The 17095-nt window shown below is 38.4% G+C and overlaps 1 protein-coding gene across 15 annotated transcripts in view; it reads left to right on the top strand.

Annotated features, from left to right (window-relative positions):
• The window catches only part of SLC25A12 (solute carrier family 25 member 12), a 190207-nt gene that overhangs the window by 87001 nt on the left and 86111 nt on the right, over positions 1-17095 (top strand). For 7 of the 15 annotated variants that reach the window (XM_070241217.1, XM_070241221.1, XM_070241220.1 and 4 more), the window contains one exon: positions 10019-10066. The exons of 3 other annotated variants lie outside the window; for them this stretch is intronic. In XM_070241217.1, the coding sequence (XP_070097318.1) occupies positions 10019-10066 (48 nt within the window). Of the gene's footprint in view, positions 1-8750; positions 9068-9474; positions 9701-10018; positions 10067-17095 lie in introns of those variants that run through there. 5 more of the 15 variants (XM_023623124.2, XM_070241223.1, XM_023623125.2 and 2 more) reach the window with 5 other exon arrangements.

The following is a 17095-nucleotide window of genomic DNA, read 5'->3' as shown; positions in this document are numbered from 1 at the left end:
AGCTAGGAATAATCAATAAACATTTAATTAGTACCTACATAGCTAATGTCAGGCACTGAGATAAATGTTAGGACTGAAGGCGTAGATTAAGAAGGAAGGATAATGTAATAAGACATACTCTGGGAGGAACACTGAGAAATGGTAAAGTCTAGAAGAAGTGGTGAATTATGGTTTCCATGAAACCTTCTGTATATCATCCAACTTGATTTTTTTTTCTAAACCTGTATTGCATACATTTATCACACAGTTCAGCATATGCATTGTTAATAGTTTTACCTATCATTTCTCTTCCCTATACATTGTAGGATCTTTATAGAAAGGGATAATTATATTCACTTCATATTGCCTGCTTATAGATATCAATAAGGCACATATTATGCCTAAGAGATGGATTAGAACTTCATAGCCATATAGAATTCTATATGACGAAATGCCCTACCATCCCTTCAAGGTTCTCTAGTATGTTTAAGTAATGGAGGAATTGTCTTATCTGCTACTGAGCAGTTGGGTTACACTCACTTAGCTGCTGTTCCCTACCTGCAACTCTGAGCCTACTGTCTTTGATGAAATGATGTTGCTGCTACTGCCACATGGATCTCAGCGAAGGGGTGATGTGAGGAAGACTACACTTCCCATTACTGTACCTTAATTTTCTTCCACAACATCAATGCAAAACTTGTTCATGTCTAAATGCTTTTTTGAAGGGTTTGGGATGATTAAAGGAAGGATAATTACTGACTCCTTATGTTATTCTTCATCCTCATTCTGAACTGTCCAAGTAAGCTCATCCATCTAGGGTGATAGAAGAACAGAGTGAGCAAACAGTGACTGTTTCTTTGGGGTTTCTTTCCAAGCACTGATAGTGAGGCAAGACTGTAGATCCGTTACTCCATCATTTTTTACCCTGCTGACTTGACCAGAGGCAGGGAAGAAGCAGCAGGTGGGCATCACCCAGAATCCTTCTCAAAAGTGCAGGCTATAGTTAACTCTTTTTATACATAAGTTTATTCTTGTCCTTTGTGGCATCTTTTGCAATACAAAGACTTTATGCCATGGTGAATACCTCTTATGACTCAACTCTTAATTCCTGTTTATTTCATTTTCATTTAGTTTTTCCTTATCATATTGTCATTACTTTAAGGTGGCATCCTATTGTCAGGGCTACTGGAAACGGGATGTGCAGAGGATAACTTTGACTGAGACCTTTAACTATTCTTGGTCAAGTTCCTTCTGTGTTCTCAGCTTCCATCGTCTTCTGATTAAAAGAATGCCAATCATTCCACAATTCTGCCCCCTTTTCCTCCTTGATTTGTCTCTTTCCACAAGGTCTAACTCTCCTCAAGGTCTGGCTGTTCCACACTGTTTCTCCAGAACTTTCTAACTTAAACTTCTGATTGTTCTTCTGATCAGTACAATTTGATACTGATCAATATTACATTATAGTCAGCTCTTCATATTCATGCATTCCTTATCTACAGATTCAACCAACCATGGATCAAAAGGCTTACAATGGTTGTGTTTGTACTGAACGTGTACAGACTTTTTCTTGTCATCATTCCCTAAACAATACAACAATTATTTATATAGATTTACAATGCGTTAGGTATTATAAGTAATCTAGAGATGATTTAAAGTATACAGGAGGATGTACATACATTATATGCAAATATTATGCCATTTTATGTAAGGGACTTGAGCATCCACAGATTTTGGTGTCCATGGGGGTCCTAGAACTGGTCCCCTCCATGGATACTGAGGGACAGTATTCCTTTATATTAATTCTTGAGAAGGAGTTTCTTCCTGGGCATACCCCGGTTCCTGGCTTCCTTGTCTTGAGCTTTCTGGCCCTCTCCCTTAATGAGTCCTTTCTTTAGGTTTCCCACGAGAAACCTGCCCTCCCCTCTTTAGAAACTCCCTACTCACTGGGGTTGACTTCATCCTAGGATCAGTTCTCCTTCCCCTGACAGGGCAATCCAAAGACACAGTGACCCACTGTAGGATATTTCCCACCAAAGTCTTTAGTTTCTCAGTCTAGGTTTACACCCTAGGTGCACTTGAGCAGAAGAGTTCCAGGGTAGGCTTGATTCCAAGTCTGGTAACTTGCAAGGTTTCCTTCAGTATGGTATACATGTATACTTCCATGTTCTTCCTCTAGTTTTCCTGTGGGTAACTATTAGACCAAACAAAGACATACAAACAAACACACAACACTCCCAAGGACATATAATTTCTATGTAGATCCATATTAAGGGAAACATTTTTTTTTCCTCAATGCAATATAGTTTTCAGAGATTCCCCTGCCCATAATAGAGATATGTTATTTGTCAATCACTTTCAGTTTCTTTTCCCTACTCTCCAACAGTGCACAGAGGCCTATGAGTGTTTAAGAAACAACTCCCGTTACAATGTCTGGCCAAACAACAGTCTTACATACCTGGATAGCCATCTTTAGTAATGTAAACACCCAGCACAATTTTCTCTGACGTTTTATTATGAACAATTTCAAATATATAGAAAAGTTGAAAGAATTTTTATGGTGAATTCCCATATATCCCCCAGTTAGGTATCACATTATCTATCTATCTATCTATCTATCTATCTATCTATCTATCTATCTATCTACCTACCTGCCTGTCTATCTATCCATTTGTCTATTCATCTCTCTATCCATCCATCAATCTTTCTTATTTCTTATATGCGTTTCAAAATAAATTTAACATACCAATACTCTTTCCCTAAATACTTCATGCCATTAGCTAGAGTTCAGTATTTAGTCATAGATTTTTTTGCTTTTGAGGAAAAATTTACATACAATGAAATGTATAAACCGTAAGTGTACATTCTCTAAGTTTTGGAAAATACATACACCTGTAACCTAAACCCCTAGCAAGACATGGACTACTACCATCACTCTAGATAGATCCCTCATGCTCTTTCCAGTTAATTCCTCTCCCCCAGCAACCATAGTTCTGATTTTTTCCACCATAGATTAGTTTTGTTTGTTCTAGAACTTTACATAAATGTAATCATATGGTATATGCTCTTTTGTACTATATGATTCTGTGTGTCTTCTTCACTTAGCATGATACTTTTAAGATGCATCCATATTGTTGTGTATCAGTAGTTTGCTCTTTTTTATTGCTGAATAGTATTCCATTCTGTGACTGTACCACGGTTTTTTTATCCAGTGTCCTATTGATGGACACCTAGGTTATTTCCGGTTTTTGGCTTTTATGAATAAAGTGGCCATGAACATTCTCGTACAAGTCTTTTTTATCCACGTATATTTTCATTTCTCTTGGGTGAATACCTAAAGGTAAGATTGCTGGGTCATAGTGTAGGTGTATGTTTAGTTTTATAAGAACTTGTTAGATCTTTTCCCAAAGTGATTATACCATTTACACTCCCACTACAGTGCATGAGAGCTCTGGTTGCCAGCATCTGGTGTTTTCAGTCTTTTTAATTTTAGCCATTCTAGTGGGTGTGTAGTGCTATCTTTTTACTGTGATTTAATTTGCATTTCCCTGATGACTAAAGATGTTGTGCAGTTTTTCATGTGCTTATTGGCTATTTGTATATCTTCTTTTGTGAAGTGTTTGTTCAAGTCTTCTGCCCATTTTTTAACTAGGTTGTTTATATATTGAGTTTTAGGAGTTCTTTATATCCTGAATATCAGTTCTTTGTTGTATATATGTTTTGCTACTTTTTCTCCCAGATTGTGGGTTCCTTATTCATTTTCTTAATGCTGTCTTTTGATGAGTAGAAATTTTAAATTTTAATGAAATCTAATTTATCAATTTTTAAATTTATGGTTATTGCGTTTTATGTCCTGACTAAAAATCTGTTACTTACCTCCGAGTCACAGAGATACTCTTTTATATTATCTACTAAAAGCATGATGATTTTAGTTTTTGCAGTTAGGTCTATGACTCATCTCAAATTAATTTTAGTGTATGTTTTGAGGTAGAGGTTGAAGTTTATTTATTTTCCTACATGGATAACTAGTTATTCCAGCATCACTTGTTAAAAAGACTTCTTCTTGTCCCATTGAATTTCTTTGGCACTTTTGTTAGAAATCAAATGCCTTTATAATTTTGTATCTATTTCTGGGCTCTCTATTCTGTTGCACTGATCTATGTATCAATCCTTCTGCCAGCCGGTACCACACTATGTTGATTTATTTAGCTTTAAAGTAAATCTTTAAGCCAGGTAGTGTAAGTCCTCCCACTTTGTTCTATGTTTTTTTTTAGGAAGATTGGCCCTGAGCTAACATCTGTGCCCGTCTTCCTCTACTTTATATGTGGGACGTCTGCCACAAGATAGCTTGATAAACAATGCGTAGGTCCATGCCCAGGATCCGAACCAACAAACCCTGGACTGCCAAAGCAGAGCCCGCTAACTTAACTATTATGCCACTGGACCAGCCCCCAACTTTGTTCTTTTTTAAGTTTACTTTAGGTATTCTGGGGCCTTTGCTTTTCTCCCAGCACAATTTTTAAAGTGCAAATAATTTTCTTTACTTTGGATCAGATCCAAAGCATCCTTCCTGATTGACCTCTAAGTAGAAGGAAGGCAAAAACCAGATCCAAGGAAATCCCCAGGGGTAGGGTAGGGGTGGGCAGCTGAGGCCTGGGCAGGATGTTTGTTCTCTCAGTTATATATGTAATTTTGATTGGAATGGGAATATGTGACAAACCACAGAGTTTTAAACCCCATTATTACCTAAAGCTGCCTTGGCCTTTGCACATGCAAAAGGTTTTGGTCTCATTCTTTCAGCTTTATTCATTAAAAAGATGAATAGTAGCAGTTGCCACAGTAAAATATTCCCCATACTTTGGGAATCATGCTATTTATTTTTCTTATATTACCTACAGCTGCAACAGCAAGTTTAGTACAAGCACATGGCACTCAATAAATGTTTATTAACTAAAATTTGGCTCATTCCAAATTATGACATTAGGGTGTTGAAAGAAGTGTTAAACCTCATCTAGTTCAATCCTCCATCTGATCATAAGGTTTCCCACTAACTACCAGCTCATACAAGACTTGTATAATGATAGGGCACTCACAGCCTTCAACATCTAGAGCAGCTCATTCCATGAATTCCTTACAAAATCCATTGAAAAGAAAACTGACTGTTATTGCCTCCACAAGGAAATAAAGAAGCCTGTGGTCCAAAAATAAGATCACTGTCATCTTCATTGCATAATTTATAGGACTTAGAGTCAGACTGTGAGGAAGAGCATTTTAGGAAGACGTAATTGCAGGAGTACCACTAGTTCATCTGATTTTTGATACCTCACTCTTCCCTCTCCACGAAAATGAGAACTTATTTCAATTAGAGCAAATGTTCATACAGGGAGTATATAATACTTGTACAATATTGAGAAGCCCAAAAGTGTGTCATTTATCTAGTGTCTAGCTATAAGTGGCTTGGGTTGAAATGAAAATTTCTGACATTGATTTCCAGGTCATCCTACCAACTAAAACATAATTTTGCTCAAAGTAGGACACTTAGTCCTTCATATTTCTGTCCAGCCTAACCCCTGCCACTTCCTCATACAGTCTCTTAGCGAGGAAGGAATTAAAAGCACAACTTATAAAATTTGTAAGTTTTGCAATATTTCAGTAAAATTATAAAGTGCCATTTTATAATTCTAGGTATAGGCCAAAACCAATATACACTTGAAAATTCCAGATGTTTAAATATCATTCATGTGTGCGTGCGTGCACATGCACATGCATGCCAAGGTGAGATCATGCTATTTATTTCAAACACCTTAAGTGAGCTTCATCTTGCTGGGGGGATAAAATCAGCTTATTCCTCATCAGAGTGATGGTGTGTGTACCTTTAACCTAGGAAGAGTTCCACTCCTTGTTTAATTAGTCAGTGATATCCTACTGCTCTACTCAGTGTTTGTACACCACCTTGATTTACTTCTTGTAAGATGACGTTCTTAGTAGCTGTGTGGGATATGGAAACAGGAACAAAAATGTATTCATGCCAGTAAAATAATCAGAGGAGGCTAGAAGATAAACAGAAATGGTATGTTATTAAAGATGGAAGGAGGACCAGGAGTGGCAGAACCTGCTCATTGGAAATTGCTTCTTGTTTTAGTAATTACATTTTAGTTTATGAGGGCACTAGGCATTAATATAATTATAACTTTGGCCCACAAAGTCCTGGCTGTTTTCAAATTAATGTAAGCAGCCTGGGAGTTGGAGATATGTCTGTGGACTTGTCTGGTAAGCTCATATTTTGGTTTTGCATCTGGGGGTAATATATTATTTTGATGGGTAACAACTTCACAAGCAGATTTGAAGTCCCAGCTCAATCAAGCTACATATTGAATCTTTTATGAAACCAACTCTAAAAAGTGACTATTAATGACAATACATTTGCAGCTCGTCTCTTGGCCTTTAACTTACAATTTTGCTTTCTAAAATGTCTTTTTTTTTTTTTTTTTTGAGGAGGATTAGCCCTGAGCTAACATCTGCCACCAATCCTCCTCTTTTTGCCGAGGAAGACTGGCCCTGAGCTAACATATGGGCCCATCTTCCTCTACTTTATATGTGGGACTCCTACCACAGCATGGCTTGCCGAGTGGTGCCATGTCCACACCCAGGATCTGAACCAGTGAACCACGGGCCACCAAAGCAGAACATGCGCACTTAGCCACTGCGCCACTGGGCTGGCCCTAAAATGTCCTTCTTTATAGATTGTCCTAATTATCAAGTTTTCAACTTATAGTTGTTGTTCCACAGTTTTAAAATTATTTCTTGTTTACAAATATCATTTGCAAGTTGAAGGGAGACATAAATTACTATATTGGCATGTGATTTTAAAAAATCGTGCAAAGTTTTGAATGATTTCTACTACCTTTTCCAAAATATATTGTGACTCTTATTTGACAGGTTTGTCTTTTGATATCCCATTAACTAAATAAGTTTTCCCTCAACCCTGATCATCTACTGTTGAGGCAAAAGTAAGTTTTAATTTGCCGTAACTTCTGGTAACACTATTAGCTGGTCCTTATAACAGAATGACAGATTGCAGTTTCTCAGGGCGGGAGCTCTCACTCATATGCTTTTGTATTCCTTTCGATACTTCGTTTATTTCCTCCAGTAAATACTTTCAGTACTTTTGTCCATTTTATTATTACATTTGGATAGATGAGAAATCTAGCAAAATTCACCTTTATTTAAGGTAGCTGAGCTCTTCTATCTTCTTCTCCATATAGCAGCCTTATTTAGTTTTAAATTATTATATCATCTCCATTGCAGCTAGATTGGCACCAGTGAAGCCCTTGAACTTCTCAAAGATGAGCTATTTTTTATTCAAGAAAATTTTCATTGTAGCTTGGTGCCTATACCTACAAATTATTGTGGTGGGCTCTATTTAGATGTAATTTTGTCTTCCTCTCTAGAAGTGGCCAGTCTGACCCTAAATTTTCAGCCCAACAATATGGATTTGGTCAACAACATGTTTCAATAGAAAATAATTCATTTTAAATAAATGCCTTCCTTCTCCTTAAGTATTTTTATTCATACCGAGGGACTTTGAGCTACTAAACAGACATCTTTCCCTTGTAAAGTAACATAAAATAAACATCTTAAGATTTCTACTTACAGAAACTTGACAAAATAAGAGAGAGTAGAGTATGAGGGACATAAGATGCTAGACATAAGGTAGAACAAAATATGAATTTGTAAATCCTTATGTCCAATTACATTATTAAAAGAACTTTGAATAGACTGAAGAAAGAGGTGTGATGGTGGTAGACAGTTAAATCAACTGCAGCAGAAAAGCTCACTTTAGGAGTACTAGTCATGGAGCATTCCTTATCAACAATTTCCATTTGCCGCTCCTCTTTCCTCATTTCCATTAACTTGGATACTTAACACAAATATTATGATTAGTGAGACTGGAGAAGAGGGAAGCCTCCTGTGAGATTCAATCTTGGAAATGTAAAAGAGGGTGGAGAGGCAGTACAGAGCTAAGTGAGATTAAGACAAATCTTGGAGTTGTTAGACAACCACTCTCCCACCCCCACCCCCTCTCCGCCCAGACCATGCGCGGTTTAAATACAGAAAGAAAAAAATACACTCAGGGTTGGGGTTGTGGGGAAGCATTGACTCCTAGAGGGTAGGAATTATATGCAATTTGCCTTTGTATTCTTTACAAGCAGGACTGTGTCTGGCATGTAATAGATATCCAGTAGATGTTTGGTGAGTGAATCAATATCAATATAGTCGTAATGGCAAGACTCAGTTTTAGAGACGTTATTTTGGTTCAAGGCAGAGTTACTACTTCTTAGATAGGGCTGGAAATGTTTACGTAGGGTCAAGTTGGGCCAGGATTCAGTGCCAGCCCTATGGAAGACAAATGGATTTTTTCCATATGCATTTGTGCCCACATCATCGCACACAGGACTTGGGTGATTAGGAATGTGGGGTGAGTCTACTAATAAAGCTTTATAATAGTACATGAAGCACAAATACATTCAGCGTATTCATCCCATACCGATTTAGGGGCATATTTCTTAAGTTGTGTTTACTTAGGTTTCCCCCAGAGTGAGTGCTTCCCAATCTTTTTTATTGTCAGTATTTGCCATTAGTTGTCATTATTCTGTTATTATTAGTAATGGGACATGATCTTTGATCCTTCAAAATCTTGCTCAATCTACGCCCCAAGTGTTCCTTTAAGTATCAGGGGAAAACAATTTTGGCTCAAGTCGGTGCCCAAAGCCACACCCACTAAGAGGCCTTCGGAAACCCGGGGCTTTCCTGGCGGCGACTAATGTGTCGGCAACCACGCGGCGCGTCGGAATCCCACGGCTAGCGCTCCGGTCTTCCCCGCGGGAGGCGCGGCGCCCGTGCCAGCTGCCTTTCGGCCGGGACGCGGGTCCCTCTCCCCGCCCCGGGCTCATTTGCATAGGGACGCGCGCGGCGCCGGCGAGCGGGAGGGCGGGCGCGGCCGAGGAGGCGGCGCGCGCGCGCCCTGACAGCTCGGCCCTGCTCGCTCACTTGCTCGTCCCCGGCTTCCGAGCACAGCATGGCGGTCAAGGTGACTCCAACTCTCTGCTGCTGCCTTTATTGCATAAGAGACATTCCGGGGACCCTGCCTGCAGCCCCTCACTTCTTCCCATTTCCTTCTTTGCCTGGTTCTTAGATAGCGCGTCCTGGGACTCCAGCTCGCGGGTGGGAGAGCTGTGCGGGGCTTGGACCGGAGACAGAGGATGCCCGACTGGGGGAGGGGAAGGAGGAGGGATTGTGAGTTGGAGGGGCTTGTGAGGACCACGGTCGGTGAAGGAAGAGTAATGTCCTGCCCAAGGTGCATGGGATAGTGGGCCCGGAGTTGGAGGGCTTCGGAAAGGGAGTGGGAGGAAGAAGCCGGGGACACCTAAGGCATCTGTGTATTGCGGTGGGGGAGGGGGTGAGTAATTGAGTAATTTGGGGCCTCAGTGGGGCTGGGGGACAGTGGTTGGCATTTGCGCTGCAGGTGGCAGGATGGCGAAAGTATTTGGAAACGTTGTAGCAGCTTTCATATTTTAGGTTGGGTGGAGAAAGAGAGGATCGCGGAGATATAATTATACTCTGGATTGCTTTCCATTGAGAAGAAAGGCTGCTAGGCCATGCGATTAATTTGGGTGTTTCAACTTTCTTGTTGATCTACTGTTGCTAGCCTCTTGATTTGAAGGTGGGTGGTTGCTACTGTGTTGCTAGTGAATGTGGAGTAAAGAAAGATTGAACCCCACTGCCTTCCCTTTCCAGTCCAGAGGAAACTATCTAATAGATTTGCTGTATCTTTGGCTCTTCACACTTGTCTTTCCACCCTGTAGTCACAGATCTCCAATTTGACAGTTGTTATCAGTATTAGTGCTTTTGGTTTGTTTTAAACTAAATGCCCTTATAAAGATAAGAACATTGACTGGTAGCATCTGTGAACTCTAATCTGAAGAGATTATGTGGTCTCTGGTGAAGCATTAACTGGCTTTTTTTTTTCTTACATGTGCAGACAACCAAGCGAGGTGATCCTCAAGAGTTAAGAAACATATTCTTGCAGGTAAATTGGCTTATGTAGTGTGCTTTTCCATTAGGAAAAAAAAGTGTAAGTCTAGTACTTTTCAGGCCTTAACTTTCAGGTATGTTCTATTTTCATGTATTCTTAAAAACATGGCTAGACAATAAAGTTTATAATTCTCTTATTTTATTAAGTATTAAATATTTTCCTTTTTATTAAGGTTTGATAAAAGATTTTCCTCAAGTTATTGTTTTTTAACATGATTTAAGGCATGCAAAAGAAGAACACTAAAAAGGAGAATTTCCAGCAACCCTTTAGTGCTGTGACTGAAATAAAATTTCAAAATGTATTGACACTCTTGTGTAATTGATAAGTATGGTGGTTAAAATTCTTTTTTCCTTGAAAATTGCATATTTATAAAGTTTTCCTACGTATAAGAAACACTCTATGTAATTTGTTACAGAGATAAGAATATTATAGCTATTCGTAATTTGTGCATCTTTTTCCCCTCTACTTATATTATATCCATAGGCTTTTGGGTTTTCTTACAAAATGTTACTGTCTGCTATTCTTGCAAAGATCCATCTTAACTTCTAAGTTTTTAGGATCAGTGACTTGGCTGTAGACGTAAAAAAAAGTTGGCTTAGTTTTTTGTTTTGCTTTCTTTTCTTAAATTTCAGAAGTTCCCTATGCAGGAAGTTGTACTTAAGAAGTAGATGTAAAGGGAGACAAGCTAAGATGTTCCACTAAATATTGCTGTTTTTCCTGAAATCTTCTTTTGAGAGCTTTCTATTCTGGACCTGGGTTCCTGTATAGAAACTTTGACCTTGGCCAGGTCCCTGCTCGGTGTTAGTTTCCTCCGTAGAATGAGAAGTGATCTCCAGGGTTCCTTCCAACTCCCAAAGTCTACGGTTCTATATTAGGAACAGATTCTATCATATGCTGATGGGCCTGGAATAGATGACATTTTTATGAGATATGTGGATTGCTTAAGCTATTGTTGGGGAGGAGGCTGCATAGATGACCATAGATATGTGTAGTTCGTGGAAAAGAATTCGTGACAATGGGAATCTTAAATTTTATAAGATCTGATAAAGAGAAGCATCATTTCCAGAACAAAAGTAATTGTACTAGAAATGTTCTATTTATGACTTGAAACGTTGAAATTGTTTTGCGAGGAGTTCATGTGATATAGTTAATTTTGTTTTCTGGATTAAGTAGGCATGGAAGAAATCAATTGAAATAATGCATGAGTATTATTGAAAAGAGCACTCACCTAGGTATCAGGAACACCAGGTTCGATTCCCAGTCCTGCATCTAGCTGTTGTACCCGTAGGCTAATTTTATGGCCTTCCTGGGCTTCGTGTTCTTGTGTAGGGCTCAGTGGGTAAGGGAATGGGAATTGACGTCCTTCCAGCTTTAACAGTCCTGTGTTAAAAAAATCTGTGATTCTGTATGGATTTGGGTTTTTTTGGGAGGGGGGATGGAAGTACAAGGAGAGACCTGGGACTATATGTAGCTTTTTTGACAACTTTTAAATCTTTTAATCTTTTTACACGTTATTTTCATGATGGCCTTATTTTTATTTGAATATGGAATTCATAACTGTGCATTTAGCACTAACTATAAAGCATTGACTCAAGAATTATTGAAAGATAAGAAAGAGATAAAGCATAGATACCTTCAGCTAGAAAGATTCAATATAGTTAGTTGAATCATTTGAGGACAGATACCAAGGAACATGTTAGATTTTTTAACTTCCTATCTGTAGTTCCATAGAATATGAACTATAGTTCCATAGAATATTCCATGTAGAATAATTCCAACTATAGTTACTTGAATCTGTAGGACATTGTTTAGAAACAGTTTTATTTTAGATGCATATGACTTATAAATATTTTAGAGGTAATAGTCAAAAATACATACTAACTACATAATTCTTTAGCAGTTAACATATTTACCCAACAGATATTTACTGAGGACTATTTGCTGTTGTGCCATCTATGCACTTGTATTTAGTTTAGTAGTAGACACCAAGTTGAATCATCAAAGGGGAGGACTGAGCCAAGACTTGAATGGTAATGGACATGTGACTAGCTCCTTTCTGAGAACCATTCCATCTCTAACAGTTTATGGTTGAGAGAGTCAAGAGTAGTGAAGGAGGGCCCGCCCCGTGGCCGAGTAGTTAAGTTTGCATGCTCTGCTCCGGCAGCCCAGGGTTTTCCCTGTTTGGATCCTGGGCGCGGACATGGCACCGCTCATCAGGCCATGCTGAGGCGGCATCCCACATGCCACAACTAGAAGGACTTACAACTGAAAATATACAACTATGTACTTGGGGGCTTTGGGGAGAAAAAGGAAAAAAATAAAATCTTTAAAAAAAAAAAGTAGTGAAGGAAAATGTGTAGCCTCTGGTAGAGCAATCACATTGGCTTACCTTGATCAGAGTGGTGATGTAATAGTAATGACAATGGCTAACATGTATTGATCATTCTGCAGTGTGCTGGGCGTTGGCCTGGTACTTTAAGGATATGATACTAATGATACTAATTTTCACAGCAACATTAGGAGGTAGGGATAGTGTCTCTCTTATATAGATGAAGTTAAATGACTTGGCCAATGTCACTTAGTTCCTAAGTTGTAGAGGCTGGATTTAAATCAAACTACAGAACCCATACTCTTCTTCATCCTTACCCTATTACTGCTTGAGGGATCTTGAAACGAGTGATTTTTGAAAAGCTGAAGGTATGTGAGGGGCTAATGGCAGCTGTGTTTGTTAAGAAGCTAAAGAAAAAAAAAATCTGGTTACTTAGGTGATGAAAAAAAAGGTGCCTTTACACTGTAACTACCTAGAACATTTGGCCAACAGGTTTGGATTTGAAACAGTAGGGAGACACTGTGGGTTTCTGAGTGGGCAAATTGAAGTGGTGAATTCTGGCAGCTCTTTGTGTCTGTTGGATAAAGCGTACAGAGGTTGGAAGTAGGTAGGACAAACAGCTAAGAGGCTATTGAAACAATACATGTGGGAGATAATGACGTGGAGTGGCTGATGGCTGGGGAAATGGAAAGGAAGGACAATACCAGGGACTTTGTAAGGGATAAATCTATTGAATTTGGTATTAAATATGGAAGTAAAGGAAGGAGTAGTGAATCTGACATTTTTAGGATAGATGTTAATTACTAAGGCATCTATTTTGGGAATTTAGGGGGGAGGGGTTTAAAGTTGGTTGCTAAATAAATGTGTCACAATAAGTTAAAGTCAGGTTCGGACAGATAGAAATTCATACAGGTGGTAGATGAATCCTTCTGGTTAGGGGGATTAAATATAAAATGAACAAGACAGAATAAGGGACTGATTTACAAGTGATATCTACAACTAAAGTGGGAAGGAGGAGAAGGGGAACTAGGGAGAATGGTCCTATGGGAGCTTGAGTATCACAAAAAGGAGATAGTTGGGGCAGGCCCAGTGGCTGAGTAGTTAGGTTTGTGCACTCTGCTTCGGCAGCCCAGGGTATGCCAGTTGGGATCCTGGGGGGGGACCTACACACCGCTCATCAAGCCATGCTGTGGTGGCCTCCCACATAGAAGAACTAGAATGATCTACAACTAGATTATACAACTATGTACTGGGGCTTTGGGGAGAGAAAAAAAAGGAAGATTAGCAACAGATGTTAGCTCGGGGCCTATCTTCCTCACCAAAAAGCATACTTAAGAAGAAAAAGATATAGTCAAACACTAAAATATAGATTATTCTGTTATTAGTATATTTTGGTAGGATTTTGAAGTCACTGGAGTTCAGGATCATTTGAGCTATTTAAAGACTACAGAGAAGATTTTATTTTGAGTTTTAGAATACAATTGAAAGCTCTTTTTTGGTAAAATTTAGATCTGTGTCATTAACTGTCTAAATTCACAAATAGTCAGTATGCCTCAAAAGTCATTTATTTTGTAAACAGCAAAATATTCCTATTTGAAAATGCTGGTATCTTTATGTTTAATGAAATTATGTGTGCAAGTTCATGAGAAGGGCTTTGTAAGAGTAAAGTATTATTTTGATTATAGGGAAATAGATTTTTTTTGGTGTTATTGCTTCTCAAATTTTGATGAGCTATATTTTCTATTAGTTAAAAAAACAAATAATAATATTCACTAGGATTCTGCTTTTTCCTGCCCCCCCAAGTTCGTAAAATTGGAGCACAACAAGTGAATTCTTATGTGTTAGACTGTGCTATAATTTTACAACAAGTTGTCAAGCTAAGATTTTACTATTAGCACCCTTACAACTGTCATTTCTTCATTTCTGTCTTTCTTCTTTCCCCTTCTCACCCACGCACTATCATTGACCCAATTTTGCTACATCAGAAGTATACAGTAGCAAAAGGAGACAATAGAAGCAATGAAGAGGGAGGTGAGGTGAGGACAACAGGAATGTCACAGGCTGTTATAAACCTGACAGATTTTAAAACGAAGAGTTAATCTGGTTTGTGCTTTGTGGCAAAGTAGGTTTATCAAAAACTGTTTTAAGTGAATGATTTTTCAAGATCTCTTTTTTTAGTTGATAGACTTTCTGTTGTTCGTTTATCAATGTATTGTATATAAAAGCAACACATATTGAGACTGTACTTGCCATTATATATGCTAGACCAAAAATGTACTGCAATGTAGAACTCAAGTATTATTTTGATCTTGTTCTTTTTCTCATTATCATCAATGTAACAGTGAAGATCGTATCCCATATCAAATTATGAAACTGCATTTTTTTCCTATGTTGTTTATTTTGGATTAGAGAATAGTGGAAGAAGATGCTGCTAATATAAAGCAAAGAGTGATTATTTTTAATTCAAACTTTAATTTTAATTAATTTAATATTAATTTTAATGGAAAGAAATGTCATTTTATTTATTTATTTGTTTATTTGAGGATGATTAGCTCTGAGCTAACTGCTGCCAATCCTCCTCCTTTTGCTGAGGAAGACTGGCCCTGAGCTAACATCCATGCCCGTCTTCCTCTACTTTATCTGTGGGACGCCTGCCACAGCATGGCTTGCCAAGTGGTGCCATGTCCGTACCCAGGATCTGAACCGGCGAACCCCAGGCCGCCAAAGTGGAACATGCACACTTAACCACTGCACCACTGGGCCGGCCCCCCAATGTCCTTTTATTCAATAAATATTTGTTTACATTTTATGTATTTATTTACTTTTGGTAGTAACCTGAGCCTGAGAAGGGAATTAGGCAGGGCTTTTGGCAGGAGACCCTTCCACTTTGTTGGTGTATGCGTTAGGGCTATGTTTTCAAAAGCATTGAATGTGTGCTACAATATTAAGGTTATAATAAGATTATCAAGTATTAAAGAATGATAACATCTGCTGAGACTGAAGGTGGAGTAAAAAGGTGCTCTCATACGGTATTTGTGGAAACAGAGACTCTTGGGAAAGCAGTCTGGCAGTGATTTAAAATAAAAAGGAGATACTGTTTGAACAAACAGTTCCACCTTGGGGATATTTATTCCAGAGAAATAAAAACACTCACAAGAATATTTATGTTCAGGGTTGTTAGTGCAGCACTCAGTTGTTCCTCAAAAAAACCCCAAAATAAATGTAGTCAAAGGGGAGTGGTAGAAAAATTATGGAATAACCATACCATGAAAAATTATGTAGATACTAAAAAGAATGAGTTAGGCCTATTCCAGTTAATTTGGAGGGATTTCTAATGTACCCTTAGTGAGAAAAGAAAGATGTCAAGAAGTGTATGTAGCATGATTCTAGTTTTCTAAAAGTCATTTCATATATGTTGTATGTATATTTATACATATTTATGTTTGTGTGACTTAAGGGGCATTGAGAAAGGTATGGAAGGATAGATACTAGATTGTTAACTTGGTTGGGAGAAGAATTAGGAGAAAATAAAAGCAAATAAATTCAATGTGTATGTATTAAATTTTGAGCAAGTTAGTAATTTAGCAATTCAGAACCTGAAGTTAAAAGAGGCCTTTCCGGCATAAATTGGATTGAGTAAACTCAATGTGAGACACAAAAGGGAATCTATAGTTTTCTTAGCCACACTGATTAAGGGTTTTCACCAGTTCTTCAGAATATAGGAATTGAAGATGATAACCTTTATCTTTAAGTTTTATAAAGTATTTGCCATAAACTATATAAAGTTCTCATTTAAAAAAACTATAGGCATTAAAAGTGTTAGGCATTCGGGCACACTAGCATCATAGTGAGACTTTATCCTTGAATCAACTAGAGTAATTGAAACAATGAGAAAATTACTGTTATTAAATGCCATGTTATGTTCTAGTACCAATCAATACATTTTTAATTTCCTCCTATGTGCCAGGCTAGGTGTTGAGCTAGGTTCTGCCTTTACAGGGATAAGATAGAGAAGGGAGTTCAGTGAAGGTAGGACCTCATATTCTACGCAGGGGTGAGACAGTAAGAAAGCCCACACGTTAAAAAAAAAAAAAAAAAAGCAATTGCAGATTGTGATCAGTCCAATAAGGAAATAAACAGAATGATGGAAAAGGCCATCATTTTTCAAAAGGGTGTTCAGTGAAGGTCCCTGAGGGGGTGATATTAGAGCTGAGAACTAAAAGGTAGGTAGAGAGAATTCCAAACAGCGAGCTTACATGTGTAAAGGCCTCAGTGTGAATAAAGGTTTGGTCTGGTCGACAACAGGAGGAGGCCGGTGTGCCTGAAGCACCAGTGAGCAAGGGGATGAATGGCTGGTCAGAGATGAGACTCAAGTAGCCACTTGGAGCAGGGCCTTATTTGTAGGAGTTGGAGAAGAGTTTGGATTTTTTTTTAAGAGCGGCATGGATACCACTGCGGGTCTTTCACCTTGGAAGTGAAATGATTCAGTTTCTATTTTAAATAGATCATATTGAAGCGTAAACTTTCTTACACATTCCTGTGCTTTCTCATGGATGATTTTGACTAGACTGCTTCTTCCAATTTGGTTCCCTCCTGTTCTTAGGGTTCTTAGAATATCTTGAGCTGGGCCTCAGTTGACTCCTTTTCACTCAGGAGGCAGTAGAGTGTAGCTGGAGCCTACGTGGGCTTTGTAG

Source organism: Equus caballus, chromosome 18, assembly GCF_041296265.1.
Source record: "Equus caballus isolate H_3958 breed thoroughbred chromosome 18, TB-T2T, whole genome shotgun sequence".
In the NCBI taxonomy this organism is placed as follows: domain Eukaryota; kingdom Metazoa; phylum Chordata; class Mammalia; order Perissodactyla; family Equidae; genus Equus; species Equus caballus.
Note: the sequence above shows the minus strand (reverse complement) of the source record. Positions and strands in the feature narration are given on the sequence as shown.